Genomic DNA, 19,673 nt, shown 5'->3' with positions numbered 1-19,673 from the left:
CTGGGACTAGACAATTACATTGAAATTCAGAAGCAGCATGCACTTTTTGGCACTGATGTCTTTAATTAAATTCAATAAGCATTTATTGAGCACCTAGAGTGTGTAAAATACTGTTCCTTTAAATACATTTAGTCCTGAACTGTTTTACCTTCTTAGTTTGGATCAGTGCTGATCCATTTCTTAAAGGTTTTATGAAGCATAAATATCAAAATGGAAAAATATTTGCACAGTTCTTTGTAAATATAAACGTCTTGTGTGGATTATTGTTGCTACAGTATTAATATTAATTGCAGTAACAACACTGCTGCTTACCAGACAGGCGGTAGACAGCAGCTGTAGGCCAACAGGAGCCAGACTGAAGAGGTCCGGGGAGGCGCCTCCAGCACCTACGGCCCACAAGGGGCGGAGTCTTAAGAAACGTACCCAAGCCCCACCCCTTACAGCAGCCCCCTTCGTCAGGGCCGTGTAGGCGGTTACCATGGCGATGACGTCTAGGGGCGGGGAGGGGCGGGGCTATGTAGAGGAGGAGGAAGATGGCGGGCGGGCTGCTCTGAAGAGACCTCGGCGGCGGCGGAGGAGGAGAGAAGCCCAGCGCCGCGCCGCGCCGGGGCCCATGTGGGGAGGAGTCGGAGTCGCTGTTGCCGCCGCCGCCTGTAGCTGCTGGACCCGAGTGGGAGTGAGGGGGAAACGGCAGGATGAAGTTCGCCGAGCACCTCTCCGCGCACATCACTCCCGAGTGGAGGAAGCAATACATCCAGTATGAGGTACCGGCAGCGGCTGGGGTGTGGGAGGACTCGGAGGGGCCACCATCTCGCCGGTCCTGACGCCCACCGCCGCCTTCCGCTTCAGCTGGCTCCCTGTGCCCGGGCAGACTTTGACCCGCTGCCGCGGGGAGCCACTGCGGCATCCCCGCCGCGGCCGGCCGCCTCCCGGCTCCGCTGTCCTTCCCCTCCCCCGCAGCCGCGCTGCCGCCGGGGTAACGGATATGCAGGCGGAGGGCCGGGAGGAAAGGCGCTGCCCGGGCCGGGGCCGGGGAACGGTGGGAGGGTGAGCTGCAGGTGGGGGAGTCACGGTGCGAGGGCAGCCCCGGGTCGCGGCGGTTCCGCGCTAATCCCCTTCTCCCCACTCGCCCTGACCTCTCGTCCCCACCCTGGGCGAGCGCCCCCTCGCCAAGGTTAGGTCTTGTTTCTCTCTCTACACCTCTCACCAAGGAATCCTTCTCTTCCGAGAGAAGCCCCTCCAGTGATTTCCTTCATTCCAAAGAGCCCTTCGGCTTTTTCCCACTTGCCCACTGTTGACAAAGGCTTTGTAACGGGGTTGAAACTTAAGTGTGTATCACATATGCAGTGGTTATAGTTTTTGTAAACACGTTGTAATCAACTATTCTGCTTTGATAATAAGACTCTTTACTGATTGCATGAAGTCTACAGAGTAATAACATCTTTGTTTTTGCCTCTTGTTTTGGAATGGAGGGAAGAGGGAGAGGAGAATTATTTACATTTTTATATTTTCTGCTAAGTTTTTGCTAGCTGGGGAGAAAATTAGTAAACAATATACCTTACCTGTGTATTACAGAAATCATGCTCCCCATTCCCTCCCAATTTCTATGCTAACACTCCTGGAAGGTATTTAATAGATAATAAGGAACCTTACGTTAATACAGGGAAAAATAAAGATAATGAACCCATTTATATGTTCAGAAGACAAGATACCTAAGAGGCTTTAAGCATTGCAATAGGTTATTCTCAGTAGCTGACAGTTCAGCTCCTGGATAGAGAAAGACAGACTTATCTGTAACCTCCAGAAATTCACATCTGTTTTGTGTGCAGGAACAAAGAATATAAAATCAATATGAACACACATAACTTAGCTAGGTTTTATGAATTAAACTATTTTAGTTCTCCATTTAATTTTTATGTAAGTTTGGAGTTAGGAGGTTTGGGCAATAGCAGTGAGTGTCTTTATTCATATAGCCATTGTAATAATTGAAGAAGACAGGGAAAGAGATGCAGGTAGGTTAAACAGAATCTTGAATATTGCGAAATAAATTCACTTGCAACCTAGAGTATTTGATTATTGCTAGAAATGAAAGGCCTATAATTATTAATGCTTTATTGTCACTCAATTTCTTACAGTATTTTGTGGCCATGTTTTGTAAGAATGAATGAAATAAGGGACTAACATTTGAGCCTGCAGAGTTGATTTATTGTTTCTAATAACGTTCAGTTTTAAAACCTTGGCTAGAGTCCAAGTGATGGTTTTTATTGAAAGAAGGGTATTGGTCTTTCATCTTTCTAGTAGTAATTTTCAGCACCACTGCCAGTTCTTCATAGAGGCACAGGATAGGAGCATGCTGAAGCACATCTTATATTTGTTATATAGCATGGAATGCTTTGGGCAGAAGTAATAGTGGTTGGATGTATGCCATGATTCATTTTAGGTATTTCAACACTTAACTATTTCATAGAATTGTATTAATTTGCAATATCTAGGGCTGGAAGGAGAAGCATACAATTTAGTTTGAAAATGCAACCCTCTTAATTTGTAATGTCACTTTTGTGGCTGGAGAACCACAGTGATTCTGGGACTCCTCATTCACATAGTCCACTTGGATACTGTTCCTAAATGTTTACTGTAGGTTGGTCACAGAGGGGCAAAATTCCTGAGGTTATGTTGTGTCTGCATTATCTTTCTCAGGGCAGTTATAAATTACGTTTTGAAAAATTCGTTTATTGTGGATAATTGAAATTCGATTCTGCGGAGAGTTCCTACTATATGGCTCCTGTCCTGGATAAACTCATCGTTTCGTAGACAAAATTAAATGAGGCGCACTTTTCTTTGTAAGCTGGAATCAACGAATATTTTATAGGGTTGGAATCTTTGTTTTGTGTGTTGTTTCTGAAGAGTTGGTGCTGTTCCTTTCAAAGTAATAGAGAGATGTAAATAAGAGTCTTTAGAGTCCAGGAATTTTAGCAGTTTAAAACTTTGGGGAAAAAGGACATCCATAAAAATTCGCTAGAGAAAAGGACCTTTTCATAATGAATTAAACTGTAGTTTCTCATATGAAAATGATGCTCTTAAAACACTATCAGTAGAACAGATGCTGGGATTTATTTTTCAAGCACTGGTGGTGAAATTTTGGTATTTTACCCTTGGTTTCTAGCCTAGGGTGCTTTCTAGTGTCGTGAATCAATGTGAACTGTTCAGCTTCTTTGGTTTTTGTGTCATTTTGCTATATTAAATATTACTTGAAATAAGCAGAGAATTAGAATCTGAAAATTTTGCTTTACATCTATAATTATATTTAATTATATATAATATGTATATATCGTAACACAGTAAATACTAGTTGTTGTATATGTTAGCCATGAGCCCTGGGGACAATCTTTTTTGCCTTTCCCGGGCTCGCTCTTCTTCCATAAAGTAAGTATATAGGGCCAGAGCTTTTCAAGGGCCATTATAGGTCATGTTTTTGATTTAACTTTTAATGGTTTTTATTCCTTGAATTGATAAAATTATTAATGGTAATAACCCATCAATATCCTGAAAATTATTATATTTTTAATTTAAAAATAAGTTGTGGTGCTCATAGATTCAGTCTTCATAGGCAGAATAATAAAGCATAAAATAATAGACCAACATGGAGAAGCCATATAAAGAAAATCTCTTCAATCCATTTGTAAGTAGTTTGTACAAAGAATAAACACAAACAAGCCGAGACTATTCCTGTTTCCAGTAATGTGTTTGAGTATAAATTTTGGCATATAAAATAGAACACCGGTAAATCTTTGTAAGAGCTTTTTTAAAATTTAGAATTAGTGACTATATATTTTAAAGCTCTGCAATTGATTAATCAAAATTAACTGAGACTGGTTTCAACCAAATAGACTAATATGACCATGTTAATATTTTGCAGAATATTAGCAGAAGAAGCAAATATATTTGGTGCTTTAGGCTGCTGACTTTCCCTAGGGCCTTGTGTTTCTTTGGTTTCTCAGGACCCAGGAATGATTTTTTTCAGTGTATCCTTTGTTTTGTAATAAAATAACAAGGTTTCTAAATTACCGGATTTTAGAGCTAAAAGGGAATTTAAAGATTATCTACCTTGTTTTTCCAGGCAAGGAAACTAAGGTCCAGAAGGGTTAAGCCACTTGTTTAGGAATATGTGTATATGTCTCTTGAGCATGTGTAAGCATTGAGAGTCAGGTCACACTGTGTGATCCTGATGAAACCATTTCTTCTTTTAGCTAAGAAACATCTAAGTTTCTTTAATGTTAGAGAATTGGACTTGATTTCTAAGCTCACAACTCCGTATTATTTAAGGACTCATCCAGCTCTAAAATTCTGTGCTTTTTAATGGTTTAATTATGTTTGATATATGAAGAGGACAGAACTTAACAGGACTATTAATAGCATCCTTTAAAATTAATAATATCCTTCCAAAAATTTTTGATATTTTGATCTGTGAATAAGATGTTAACCCAGTGAAACTCTCTTATTTAACTTAAAAAGGGATGACGATGAATTAATTTTTTATTGCAGGATTTTGGAAAAGAGAGGTTCTGCATGAACTACACTTCCCTTATATTCAGGTGTAAGGAGACATTACCATAACATTATTGCGATTTTCATTTATAGGACTCTCCCATGGAAACACCTGTATTACAGGCTTCAGTTTCCCAAAGGTATTATGTTGATTAGGTAGGTTTAACTTGTGTTGCTGCAACTTGTTTGAAATTTCCAGTTTGGCCACCCGATGGGGCACAAACCACACTTTTTCTTTCAGACACTTTTGTAAATCAAAGTATAGTATAGTGTATTTAAGGTAACACTTGTAAATGATTGCGTCAATGAGATGGTTGGCATTTACAAATGTTTCTTAAGTGAGTGAATGAATGTTGTAAAGACAGGAAGCTGTAACTATTCTTTATCATCTTTAAGTGTGTTAGCGTGAGTATCCTGGAAAGATTATACTTGTCCGTTTATCTGAAGGTTGATTTTGGATCAGCTTTTGGATGAAGGCCCAGATCATAAGAACCTAAGAATCTTATTTGACCTGGGGTGACCATGGTAAGTTAGTCCTAGCTTCAAAATCAGTCCTAATCTGGGAAGCATTTAAGAGAATGGTTGAGTTGTGCTGGGTAAGGATTTCAGGTATATTTGAGTTGCAGGCCCCAAAGGAATGTGCCCGAAACTCCCATGGAGTAAAGAGAAGACAGTGTTAGAAAAGTAAGGGGGCTGGACACAGTGGCTCACTCCTGTAATCCCAGCACTTTGGGAGGCCGAGGCAGGCGGATCACTTGAGGTCAAGAGATCGAGACCATTCTGGCCAACATGGTGAAACCCCATCTCTGCTAAAAATACAAAAATTAGCTGGGTGTGGTGGTGCATGCCTGTAGTCCCACCTACTCGGGAGGCTGAGGCAGGAGAATCGCTTGAACCGGGGAGGCGGAGGTTGCGGTGAGCTGAGATTGTGCCACTGCACTCCAGCCTGGCAAAAGAGTAAGACTTCATCTCAAAAAAAAAAAAAAAAAAAAGAAAAGAAAAGTAAGGGAAGACAGAACTGTTAATTTTACTTACTTTTATGCATAAGAAAAGGAAGAAATACAATTTTACTAGTATTTAATAAATGGATTGATGCAGTACCCCTGCTAAGGAGGTTATGCACAGGTATTCTGAGGAAAACAGAAGGATTGCCAGTGGCTTTTTCACTTGTTTGTTCACTTTGGCAGATAATCATTAATCCAGTTATGGGTGCATAATTAAATGAATCTATAAATTATTATCTAGTTTTAGCCAAATCAACCGCTAGGAAATAGACATGTCTTAAAAAGACTCCTGTAAAGATTCCATAGTAGTAATACCAATAATGCAAGCACAAGTGAACAACAAGAAAATGACAACAGAGCTGAGGTTTCTCCTTCTAGTGCTAGCTTTTTGGCAGCCAAATTACAGATAAAAACAATGACACTTTAGTAGACTTGACAAGAAGTTTGCCAAAAATTTAAAAATTATTAAGCTAATTCTTTTTTTTTTTTTCCTGAGATGGAGTCTTGCTCTGTCACCCAGGCTGTAGTGCAGTGGCCTGATCTCAGCTCACTACAACCTCCGTCTCCCAGGTTCAAGCCATTCTTGTACCTCAGCTTCCCAAGTAGCTGGCATTACAGGCGCACACAACTACACCCAGCTAATTTTTGTATTTTTAGTAGAGACGGGGCTTCACCATGTTGGCCAGGCTGGTCTCGAACTCCTGTTCTCAAGTGATCCGCCTGCCTCAGCCTCCCAAAGTGCTGGGATTACAGGCATGAACCACCACTCCTGGCCTAAGCTAACTCTTTGAAGTAAGGTTTTACATCTACTGTCAGTCACAATGAACTTGACTGTAAGTGTATGTATTATATTATGAGTATTCTGCCTTCGTGAGGTCTGTTTTTTCAGTTTATAGCCATTATAATTAAGTTTCAAAATCAAATGAATCCTGAACTTTGAACCGGACCTTTGAAATACTGTATCATAAAATGTTAAATGAAGATTTTATTTAAAAAACTTTTTTTGTTTTTTTAATGAAGATAAAAAAATGAAACTTTTCAGTTATGTTCTCTGAAGGCATTGCTATTGATAATTTCTTAGATCAAAAATATTTTTGTACTATTCATAAATGAAAGGTAGAAATTATTTCATCTTTGTGTCATCTTTTTAAAACTTCTATTTTAAACAATTTGTTTTACATTGTACACAGATACAGATGGGTATAATTAATAAATAAATATGCATATATTGGAGTTACATAATAAAACTTTTTTTAAATAGGGATTTGACATAATAAAAGTTTGGAAGACTTTGCCCAACTTGTACAGATTAACCACAGCTGGTTTGTGGGTTGCCTGGTATTGAGGTGGCCTTTGGGAATGAGAGAGTGTCACAATTCACCAGGGTTCTTGCCCAGTGTATTTGCCTTTTCAGGTCTTTCCTTATCTAGTAAATGCTAAAAGAAGCCAGCAGAGAAAGCCCATGAACAAATACCTTACAAATCATTCGTTCATTCCACAAATTTATAGAAGTCTTCCTTTGCTATAGGCTGATTTGTCATTAAATGCTAGCTTTCAGTACCTTAAAAATAGCAGGAAAAAACTAAAACACACACACACCAAATTTGTGTGTATGTGTGTATTTGTTTTTGTATTTCAGTCAACGTAGTATTTTTAAAATTAAAAAGTGGTGTAGAAAGGGAAGACTGAAGATTGAGGACTTGGAGCATGGATATAAATTTGTATTACTTTTGTAATACAAATAAATCTTGTATTACTTTATACTTTTGTATAAATTTGGATTATTTTTGTAACTTAAGTTATATTCCTTTAAGGTCTTAGTTGTTTACTCAGACTGATATTTAGTCACCTATTTCTTCTCATCACCAGGCAAGTGTGGTATGTATAGGGACTGATCAGAAAATCTTTTAAAAATTAGGCTGGGCATGGTAGCTCACACCTGTAATCCTAGTACTTTGGGAGGCCAAGGCTGGCAGATCGCCTGAGATCAGGAGTTCGAGACCAGCCTGGCCAACATGGTGAAACCCCATTTCTACTAAAAATACAAAAATTAGCTGGGTGTGATGGCGTGTGCTTGCTACTTGGGAGGCTGAGGCACAAGACTTGCTTGAACCTGGGAGGCGGAGGTTGCAGTGAGCTGAGATAGCACCACTGCACTCCAGCCTGGGTGACAGAGTGAGACACTGTCTGGGGGAAAAAAAAAAAAAACCCTTTAAAAATTGTTTATTTGCTAGGGAGTCAAAGGAAAATATAATTAATCTACTGTAAACATAACTTAAAATTTTCATAATCTCTATAACAAGAGGCTTAATGTATTGATTAAGAAAACATAGCCATCTTTTATTAATTGAGGATGACCTGCTGTATTAGAAAGACCTTGGACCAGAAATCAGATATAAATCCTAAAATCCAGTTCCATCATTGACTATTCGTAAATAACTGGTGAACAAGTGATTTTTTTCAAGATTGAAGGACTGAAATTTAATCATAGAGAAAAGTGAGAAGTTTTTAGGTTATTTTTGTGTGAGTTACTTATCTAGGCTAAATTTGGTAAAGCTGTAATTCATAGAGTAATCCATGTGCTTTGTGGGCTTTTTTTATACCTTAGACTAGTGGTTCTCAAACTTTTTGGTCTCAGGACCGCTTGAAACTCTTTTAACAGTTATTGAGGATTCCAGTGTACATTGATACATATACTGTATTAGAAGTTTGAAGATAGCCTGAAAAAAGGTTCTCTAGTCTTATCAAACATGGAAGAGGATAAAGGGGTTCCCTGGGTGAGGAGTGTCTGGTATCTGCCCCACATCAAGGACAATAGAGAAAAGAAAGTTGGCTTCCCTGGATCTCATGTGATCCCTAATTCTACTTTCCTTTCTTTAAATTGAATTAGCAGAAGTGTGGTAAGCTTGTCATTAAAGAGAAAGGAATTAACATTTATTGAGCAGTTAGGAACCAGGTGTCAGCTGTTTTACATATGTTATCTCAATGTTCACAACAGTTTTGTAAGATAGATGATTTATTATCTCCATTTTACTGATGAGGAAACCCAGGCTTAGAGAGATCAGTAATTTGCTTAAGGCTATATACTTAGTAAGTAAATGGAACCAGAATTTGAAATTAAATCAAATCAGACTGTGGAGCTGTTGCTTTTATATGGAAATTGTAAATAACAGCAGTGGTGGTAGTAGTGGCAATAACAGCAGCTGTTATTTTTTGAGCGCCTACTGTATCAGGCACTGTGGTAAGTTCTTTAAAAACACCTCTTAGAGCGTAGGTTGTTAGCTCCGTTTCTAGATGGGGGAGACTGAATCTTGGAGCCATTAGGTAACTGATAATGTTGATAGTAATTTTGGATAGCTAATTGTGGATAGCTAATTGTGGAGATTGTAAGAGCCCATGCTCTTAATTCCTGTGGCCTACTGTTTTATGAAAAATGAATAAATCCATCCACTTATACATACATACATTTAGGCCTGGTCTGACCTGTTCTCAGGCACCACTGACCTTTCTACAGCCCAGTAAAGTAATGGCGGGTCTATTTTTAGTCCCAGGTCTTAGTCCGCATAGTTTGGAGATAGTAGAGTGTGGTCTGTAGGATAGTGTTCACCTCTGTTAAATTATATTTCCCTCAAGGTTATCAGTGTAACTATTACTGGACAGCCAGCTGGTAAATAAAGGAACTTACGAAGATGAATGAGAAGAAAAAGATAAGGAGATAAGGTGATAAGGGTAAAAAGAGGAGGACAAAAGTGGACAGCTGTTTGCTATGCCTCAGTTTTGGTGTTTGGCTTCTGGATCATAAATCATGGAATGTTAGACTTGTAAGGAACTTTAAAGATTATTTAGCTCAACTTCCTTTTTTACCCAAATGGGAAAAGAGGTTAAATGATTCAGGTTATATGGTTTTGTTCGTAGCTGAGTTAACACAATCACCCTGATTCATTTTATTGCTCATTGTTTTATATAATATGCTAGTATATTAATAACACATAGAAAAAACTCTGAAGCCAGTCTACCTAAGTTTATATTCCAGCTCCACCAACTTACTAGTTGAGTGACTTCAGGCAAGTCAGTTAACCTTTTTGTGCTTCGGTTTCCTCATCTGTAAAACAGGGATAATAATAGTACTTAACAGGATTGTTGTGAGGATTAAATGAGTTAAAAATATGAAAAGTGTTTAGAACAATACCTGGCACATGGTAACAGCAATAAATTCCCTATTAAAATTATTTCTTCTGTAGAGCTCAACAATACTAAATAATGATTGGCTAATATTATTTTTGACTGGGAAAGTGAGACTCAAAGCTTGTTCCTCCAGGTTTGTCCAGTTTAGGTTTTCATGGAAAATGGCTTTGTTGATTTTTCGCTAATATTTTTCTTAATAAATCACTCTTAACCTTTTTGTATAGAGTAAGAAAACTAGGTGAGAACAATTATGTGGCTGTGAGGTAAGTTAATTCTCTTGTAACTTGTATTCATCTCAGTTATAGACTGTGTCTATATATTTGTTTTTAGAATTGAGGTGAAATTTGCATGTGTATTAAGTATGTCTGAATGGCTTAAGTGAGTTGCTTGAGTTTTTAGTGGGTATCTGATTATAGTTCTTTTCAATTTTCTAGTGAAAATTTAATTTTTAATCTTTTTTAGAGTTGAAAGAGACCTTCTCAACCCCTCTGTTTTACAAATGAATAAATTGAGAGCAGAGATGCCAAGATACCTGATCAGAGTCTCACGACTAGCAAATAGCAGAGCCTGATGTAAGAATATTGGCCTTCTGCTTACTGCTGTACCTTGTTAAGGCTTATCATTGCTGTATAAACATTGCTTTAAAATTTTAAGAATGAAGTTTCTTTGTAAGAGTCAGTAGGGATTTAAATGTTCTTGTTAATGATTATTCAGATACTCTACATTAATACATTTATCTGTATCTAATCCATTAGATCCCATTAACAACCTGAAATAGTTCTTGCAAATGCCAATTAAAAGACTGGGTAAATTAATGATGTTATCGTTTACCCAACAACAAGAAAGTTAGGCATTGCCCTATTTAGTTATGGTCATAAGTGGAAACCTATCTTGAGTGAGGAGATAGGACCGAGGAATTATGCTGAGGCTTGAGGGGTCAGGTAACAATGAAAGCAAGACTCAGGAAGGTTTAGAAATGAATTGGCCTCGTTCTTCTGTAACATTTGAATGTTAGCACAGGTTACATGTGTTACCTATACATGAAGAGTGTATCCTCCACCTGTAACCCAAATTGCCAAGCCAGAGTCAGAGCATATATGGGTAGAGAAGATAAGAATATGAATGAAACCAGTTTACTAAGTATACATGAGTGTCCCCTTCCTTTTTTTTAAAAAAATAATAAAACAATAATGATGATAATAACAACAGCTCATGTTTGTTGAGTGCTCTAGTGTGCCAGGCATTTTACATTTAATCCTTACCTTCTAAGGTAGGTTTTGTTATCCCCATTATAAGAAGATACTGAGTCTGAGATGAAATAGATTGCCCAAGGTCATGTAGCTAGGGAGTGGTAGAACCAGAATTCAGACACAGATATGACACAGATATTTCAGACCCTGAATTCTTAACTTGGTATTATGCTGTCAGGCAATATAGTAAGTAAGACTTAGTTCCTGCCTTAGAGGAGTTCTTAATTTGGGTGGTCTCCTAATCACAGTATGTACTGTGATTATGTTATAGAGGAATGACCAATTGATTTTGCTCTGGAGTGCAAAGACATTTATCTTGGAAGGATCTACAGAGGTGGTGTTTGAACTGGGTACTGGAGATTGAGTATGATTTTAACACATAGTGAAGAGGGGAAAGGGCACCTGGGGAAATCTAGGCAGTTAGAGTAATAGAGAACAGAGGCAAAGATGAGTGGAAGTATCCAGACATAGTTAATGCAATCTGGTTTAGTTAGATATGTTGAAGAGCTGGTAAAGTGAAGTTGGGAAGGTGAGCTGGGAGGGATGAAGGAGTGAAGGGCCTGTAATACCATTCTAAGAAGTTTAAACATTTTCCTGGTGTGAAGCATGAAGGATTTTAAAGAAGAGATTGGGAGAGGGGTTAGTTCAAAGTGAGGTGTATAATCTAGATCTTGGAGGATACTTTGGAGAGTGCAAGACCAAAGACAGGAAAACCAAACAGCATAGCCAAAGATAATGAAGGCTTGAATTAATACGTTATTTAATCAATCTTAATATGTGCTTTTTTCACATTTTAACATCTGAAATCAGGGTATGTCTTATAATTAATGCTATGCCATAGTTTAATTGGCAGACATTCTTCCATTCTTAGAAGCACATAAAATAATGGTGTATATTATTATTAGTGGCATTCTAGATTTGATGAAATACAATAGTAATAGCATAACATTCACTGAATGCCTACTATTTGTCAGGCAGAGTAGTAGATACTCGTCAGTGTCCATCATCTAGCACAGTGTGTCTGTCACATTTAGCAACTCACATATTTGTTGAATGAATTATCTCATGTGGTCCTTACAACAGGCCTGTTGACATAGGTGTTTAGCCCATTTTATAAGAAAATAGAGTCTCATATTTAAGTAATTGTCCAAAGTCAAACAGCTAGTTAATGGTGGAGTTAAGATAATGAACCTAGGTCTGCCTTACTTCAGATTGCATTTTTTTATCACTATGGATGCTCTGTGGTTCCACTGAGATAGGAAGAGAGTTGAAGAAGAAGAGTGGATTTGAAATTTGATAGAACTATTAGGACTTTCACTGAAGGGATAAATAAATGCTGACGGAGTTCAAGTAGAAGGTGCATTTGAGGTCACTGTGTTGCTTGGGAACACCATTTGACTGGCTGCCAAGAAGCCTCTTATAATGTCTTTACTCTGATGAATTCGGTGTGGCCCAGGTTCTCATCAGAATTTGGCCTTTTCCATAACTCTGGATTGATGGGGCTTGGGCAATAGTATATAACTGATTGATTGAATGATATTAAGCTCACATGGGAGTGATGTGTAAACATCTGGGTGCCAAATTACTAATTTACAATGAGAAATGTACCTAACGTTCACATTCTAGGCTAAAATACGTTTTTCCTGTCACCAAGCTGTGAAGGGAGATACATAATAACTAGAAGGTGGCTGGCTGATTATATACTATAATTAGAAAGAGAGAGTTGATGAAGTTAATGATGCATTTATTTAATGCTGTTAGGCCAGTGTCCCACAGTGTTTAAATGGGTCAGGTCCTCGGGTAGGGATGTCTTCCTCCTGGATTATGCTTGTATGTGCTGCCATTGTTTTGAGACTTTCCTTTTCCTATGCTTTTAATGCTGACCTCTCCCTCTTCTGATTTACTTTTTTTTTTTTTTTTTTTAAGATAACATTAATACTACTGATACTGGTCTGTGACTTTTTTTTTTTTACCTTTGCATCTATCTTCTGATCTATTGTATGTGAAGTTGAGAGTTTAGTTGGATTCCAACAGACTAATTTGAGTTTGGATCTAATTATTTATTAGATATAAGACCTCTCTGAGCCTTAGATTCTACCTGTAAAACAGTGGAAACATCTTTCTCAGTAATTATGATGTTGAGATAGTATGTATGTAAAACACCTAGCCTATATGTTACAGGCCAGTGGTTCCCAACCTTTTTGGCACCAGGGACCGGTTTTGTGGAAGACAGTTTTTCCACATACCAGGGGGAGGGGAAATGGTTTTGGGATGATTCAAGCATGTTACATTTATTGCGCACTTTATTTTTATTGTATTTACATTGTAGTATATAATGAAATAATTATACAACTCAACATAATGTAGAATCAGTGGGAAGCAGAGCTTGTTTTCCTGCAACTAGATGGTCCCATCTGGGGCTGAGGGGAGACAGTGACACACAAAGTGTGTTGCTTATGTTCAGTCTACTCCGTAATCTGGTTTTGGTTGCTGTCATTGCAGAAAACCTGCTTCACAAAGATAGGAAGTTGGAAATGGAAGCAGGCTTTTCAGTGCTTTTGTGATAATCTCAGGACATTCTGCCTTGACTTGAATCCAGAATGTATGGAAATTTGAAGTTGTCTCAGACACACTTTTAAGTCCATCATCATTTGTGATCTCAAGCAGTTGCTCTTCTAGCATGGACAAAGCCAGTTCACCTGGTTTATTCACAAATAGGTTGCAGATCCATTCTTCCCCAGTTTGGGGGTCTTTTTTAGTTGGGAGGTAATGCTTAAACTCTTTTGAAAGCTGAGATAGGTGATCATGCACCAGCTGGGAGAAAGAAGGCCCTGGCTGAGTCTCTTTCAAAATCTGTGCTAATGTTTGAAACATGTCAGAAATCTCAGTGTTCACTCATCACCCCCATAATTCCAGTTTGGCTTTGAATGCAGCCACTTTATCTGCCGACTTGAACACAGTTGTCCATCTCTCCCGAAGTGACAGATTGAGTTTGTTGAGCAGGTTGAATGTGTCACACAAGTTAAGTTTTGCAACCCATTCTGTGTCACAGAAATATGCTGCTAGTGGTGACTGCTTTTCTGAAATCTCTGCAGCAGCTCTTGTAACTAAAAAACTCTGGCCAGTTTTAGAAAGCCCTCTCACTAAGAGAAGATGGATGTGCTCTGCATCCATCTCACAGAGCTGTGCAAACAGATGTGAGTTAAGGGCATGTACTTTAATGTTAATAATTTTAGTCACATCTTGCAAAGTATTGTTCAGGCGACATTTTTCAGCTAGCCAGCATTTCTCCATGGATGACACAGTACATAGACTCAACATTCAGAAGCGACCTCTTTGACCCGAGTAGTGAAACCAGAAAGCCGTCCAGTCATGGCAGCTGCTCTGTCCATGCATATACCAACATAAAATGACCAATTCAGTTTTCCTGATATTTAATCATTCAAAAACTTGAATAGTTCTGCAGCTGTGGTGTTGGTTGGCAACAGAAGTGCACATAACATATCCTTATGCATATCCTCCTGAAAACATGTAACACAGAAACAAGCATTGTTGCCTTGTTGTCAACATCAGTAGACTTGTCAACCTGTATTCCATACTACAGTTCCCATTAAAGCTAACAGTTGTGCCTCAGTATCCTCTGCTATTTCATCCATTCGTCTAGTTACAGTGCAAGCCAAAAGAGGAACACATGCCACCTTTTGAACTGCAGCCTCTCCATAAAGGTCATGACAAATGTCCTTAGCAGCAGACACGATCAACTCTTCACCAATAGTAAAGGGCTTCTTAGCTTTATTAGTGTGGTTAGCCACTAAGAATGATGCTCTCAGTGCAGACATATTTGATGAAGTGGTGGCTTTTAATAACTGCTTCTGTTCTTCATGTTCATGTTTTTTTTTTTTTTCTTTCAAAAAAGACTTATGTTTTAATGTAGGGTGCTTGGTCTCCATGTGATGAAGCAGTTTTGAAGGTTTCATGGCTTTCTTGAATAGCTGGTCGCCACATATACAAAGCTGGCTTGGAGAATGTGAATCACCTGTTGCAATGAACCTATTATTTAAGTAGAAGCCTTGGTATTTTCTTTTAAATGCAGCTTTCTTTTTTTTGCAGTCTTAGAATCCTCTGCTGTCTCGTCATTGGGTCTTTTCCCCTATTCAAAGAAGCTCTCTGCTCACATTTGTTTTTTACTCATTTTGGCTAGGGTTAGCTTGTGGGCTTACCAAAACTGTGACTGAGACAAGTGCGCAGCGCAGGAAAGAGGTGTGGATGGAAGTAGTAAATAAAATAATGGGTGGGCCATTCATGGACTGAAATAAGTGTTGGATTCTGACTTAAAGCCTGCCACCAGATGCAGCTGTACAATTGATGTACATCAATCCTCTTGCTACTATAAAGCCTGCCACAAGATGCAGCTTAATTGTCACTTACCACTCACTGGTAGGGTTTTGATAAGTGTCTGTAAGCAATTGATTTATTATGGTCTCTGTGCAGTCAAACCTCTCTGCTAATGTTAATCTGTATTTGCAGCTGCTTCACAGCACTAGCATCACTGCCTCAGCTCCACCTCAGATCATCAGGCATTAGATTCTCATAAGGAGCAGCAACCCAGAACCCTCGCATGCACAGTTCACAATAGGGTTCACCCTCCTATAAGACTCTAATGGCGCTGCTGATCTGACAGGAGGCAGAGCTCTGACCAAAATGTGAGCAATGGGGAGCTGCTGTAAATATGGATGAAACTTCGCTTGCTCGCTTGCCCACTGCTCACCTCCTGCTGTACACTACTGTAGATTTTATATAAACACTGTACAGTTAGGCTACACTAAATTCATAAAAATTGTGCTTTAACATTATGATGGCTACAACAGCTGTGACTTTACTAAGGCAATAGGAATTTTTCAGTTTTAATCTTATGGGACCACTGTTGTATATGTGGTCTGTTGTTGACCAAAACATCATTATGCTGTGCATGACTATTATCAAACTAGGCAAGGCGCTTGACTACTGTAGGTTTTGTCATTGTCATTCTTCTTCGTTGCGTTCTAAGGAAAGCAGCCTTGGTGACTGTCTGAGTAGGCAAGCTTTAGAATATATCACTAGCCAGGCTGGGCATCGTGGCTCACACTTGTAATCCCAGCATTTTGGGAGGCCAAGGTGGGTGGATCACCTGAGGCCGGGAGTTTGAGACCAGCCTGGCCCAACATGGTGAAACCCCATCTCTACTGAAAATACAAAAATGAACTGGGTATGAGGGTGCCTGTCTGTAATCCCAGCTACTCCAGAGGCTGAGGCATGAGAATTGCTTGAACCCAGGAAGTGGAGGTTGCAGTGAGCCGAGATCGCCCCACTGCACTCCAGCCTGGGTGACAGAGTGAGACTCTTATCTGCAAAAAAAAAAAAAAGAGAGAGAAAGAATATGGCACTAGCCAATAGATCTTTCTGCAGTGTAGGTGTTCTATATCTGCCTTGTCCAGTATGTGGCCACTAGTCAGATGTGGTTGTTTAGCCTTTGAAATTTGGTTAGATAGACCAAGGACCTGAATGTTTAATTTTAGTTTACTAAAGTTAAAAAATTTTACTTTTGATGGCAACATGTGGGTAGTAGCTATTGCTCATCTCCAAAACTTTCACTAAGTCACGGCAAAAAGGACAAATTATTGTAATTCAGTTTCCTTTCATTGCTGTATGTATGTATATGTGTATATATATGTATTTGTGTGTATATCTCTCATTTTGGGATTTTCTGAGAATTTGTAGCAGCAGAGGTTAAGGTTCTAGGTCTGTCTCTGCCATTAAGTGGCAGTGCCTATTTAGCTGCACTAGATGAGGGTCTTCTCATTTCTGAAATGTAGGATAGTGTTTTTCAAAGATTGGTTCACTGCCCATGTGCATCAGAATTACCTGGGCTGCTTCTAAAAATACAGAAATGCGAATATGTGGACCCCACTAAATATCTATAGAAAGTAGAATTTCTGGGAGTTCAAACATGAGAAATCTGATTTTTTGTTTTTGAGATGAAGTCTCACTCTATCGCCCAGGCTGGAGTGCAGTGGCACAATCTCGGCTCACTGCAACCTCCACCTCCTGGGTTCAAGCGATTCCCCTGCCTCAGCCTCCTGAGTAGCTGTGATCACAGGTGCACACCACCACACTCAGCTCATTTTTTGTATTTTCGGTAGAGATGGGGTTTCACCATGTTGCCCAGGCTGGTCTCAGACTCCTGACCTCAGGTGATCCACCCGGCTTGGCCTCCCAAAGTGCTGGGATTACAGGCGTAGAAATCTGATTTTTAAAATTGTTTTCTATAAATTCCTGAAATGATTCTGATTACTATACTGATTACATCTGTTCCTTTCATCTCGGATAATTTTTGACATTTCTGATAATAATATTTTAGCTGTTTGTTACTTAGTTTATATATGTATTTTTTGCAGTTAGCATCTTTTTGGGGGACTTATGCACTGGGTTCCTGAAAATTACATTGTATTTCTCACAATTTTCAGATGTTTGTGGGAGGAGTATAAATCCTTGTTTGTGAAACTAATCCCCAAGAGCATTTTCTAGTGCAAGCTAATAGCCATTTAGTATTTTGATTAAAAAATTAAAGATGCAGGCCAGGCGCAGTGGCTCACGCCTGTAATCCCAGCACTTTTGGAGGCCGAGGCGGGCGGATCACAAGGTCAGGTGATCGAGACCATCCTGCCTAAGACAGTGAAACCCCGTCTCTACTAAAAATACAAAAAAAAATTATCCGGGCATGGGGGCGGGCGCCTGTAGTCCCAGCTACTCGGGAGGCTGAGGCAGGAGAATGGCATGAACCCGGAGGCAGAGCTTGCAGTGAGCCAAGATCACGCCACTGCACTCCAGCCTGGGCGACAAAGCGAGACTCTGTCTCAAAAAAAAAAACCCAAAGAATTAAAGATGCGTAACTAAATATTAAGTGCTTAACTTTAGAGGTCACTCTTGAATGATATATGCAAATGCTCTGTGTTGTGGACAGTCTGTAATTCATGTGTCATTGTTTAAATAATGGATATTTGGAACATACAGCCAATATCCTAGTTTTCCTGCAGTTAGACTCTTTAAGTAAACATACTCCTAGTTGTGGGTGTTATGGAGTTAGATAGAGGAAGCGGGCTAGAGATCCTACTATTTAGTATGTAGACATATTTTCAATCTGTGTTTCTCACCTCTGCCTTCTGCTGAGTCGGAGTGGTATCCCTGAGTCCCTCCTCCATCCTTTAATTAACTGCAGGCTCCTGGGTATAGTGTAGCGAGGATGGAGGTGGTAGAGGTGGGAGTTGAGTGGACCTGTTAACTGCTTCTTCAGCTAGTCCTCCTATATTTAGCTGTGTCCCCTTAACTCTACCTTCTCAAGTACCTGATACTTCCACTTCCTCAACGCTTCTGAGGTTTAGGGGCTAGAATGGTTTGCTTCCTGTTGGTATCCCTTTTTGAAGGTGTTTCAGGTTTTCCATTTTGTGTGTTGTCAGTTTACTGTCTCTCTGCTGTCTTCTAAAAATTTATTAAAACCTCTTATCTGCTGCTGTCACCTTCCCCATTATTTTTATTCTTAGAGTTTTATTACTTAAAAAAAATTCCTAGATTGTCATTTTAGTGGGGTTTTGGGAAGGAAAGAAGATAAATGTATATAGTCAGTCTGTCATTTTTTACTGGAATATTTACCGCCCTCCCCCCAACTTTTTTTTTCTTTCTTAGAGACAGGATTTTGCTTTGTTGCCCTGGCTGGAGTGCAGTGGCACGATCATAGCTTACTGCAGTCTTGAACTCCTGGGCTCTAGGGATCCTCCTGCCTCAGCTTCCTGAGTAGCTGAGACTACAGGTGCACAGCACTATGCCTGGCTCCCCACACACTTTTTGATTAAACAGAGTTATTCGATCACCTGTATTAGTACTGTCACTGGCTAAATTTCTCAAATGAAAAGTACACATTTGTTGTCTCAATGCGCTTTACCTCTTAAAACCTGGAAAAATGTTAGCAAAAAGCAATTTATGTTGAGAATTCACCATGAGCTCTTTTTGTCATTTCCAAAGGCCTATCCTTAATCTTCACTTTCATTGATACTTCTAGTAACAAGAGTGAGGAAGATAAGAGAATCTTTAGGAATGAGAAGGGGTTCTTTGAGGATATATGAGATCTATTCATATTTGAAGGCAATAGAGAAAGTAGCTGAAATTAAATTTGTTGCAATTCAGCCTTTTTTTCATTTATTATCTGTGAGACCTTTAAACAGTGATTTTCTATGAGTCTTAGTTTTCTTGTGTATAAAATGGAGATAATATTTACTTTGTAAAGTTGTGATAATTAGATATAATATTTGAAAGTGCTGCAAGGGCCTGGCCTGTAGAATATACTTTTTGATAAATTGTAGCTGTTAATTTCTATCATCATTAAAAATAAGCCATAGAAATAACTTTTTTTAAATCAACAGATATTTATTTTAAGGTATTAGTACTCAGTCTTTTTTGCATAACAGGACCCCTTTTCGATGTCATAAAGTATCTTGGAAACTGAATGATGGTAGCTGGACATTTGGAATCCATTTCTTTTTTTTTTTTTTGAGATGGAGTTTTGCTTTTGCCACCCAGGTCGGATCTCGGCTCACTGCAACCTCTGCCTCCCGGGTTCAAGCAATTCTCCTGCCTCAGCCTCACGAGTGGCTGGGAT

At 39.1% G+C, this 19,673-nt stretch overlaps 1 protein-coding gene across 1 annotated transcript in view; it reads left to right on the top strand.

Annotated features, from left to right (window-relative positions):
- The first annotated feature begins 512 nt into the window (after window positions 1-512).
- XPR1 (xenotropic and polytropic retrovirus receptor 1) overlaps window positions 513-19,673 on the top strand; it is a 256,114-nt gene continuing 236,953 nt past the window's right edge. The window contains exon 1 of the mRNA XM_032159187.2: window positions 513-764. Within this exon, the coding sequence (XP_032015078.1) occupies window positions 696-764 (69 nt within the window). The 5' untranslated portion in view covers window positions 513-695. The remainder of the gene's footprint in view (window positions 765-19,673) is intronic.

This window comes from Hylobates moloch, unplaced genomic scaffold, assembly GCF_009828535.3.
Source record: "Hylobates moloch isolate HMO894 unplaced genomic scaffold, HMol_V3 SCAFFOLD_8, whole genome shotgun sequence".
Lineage (NCBI taxonomy): Eukaryota > Metazoa > Chordata > Mammalia > Primates > Hylobatidae > Hylobates > Hylobates moloch.
Note: the sequence above shows the minus strand (reverse complement) of the source record. Positions and strands in the feature narration are given on the sequence as shown.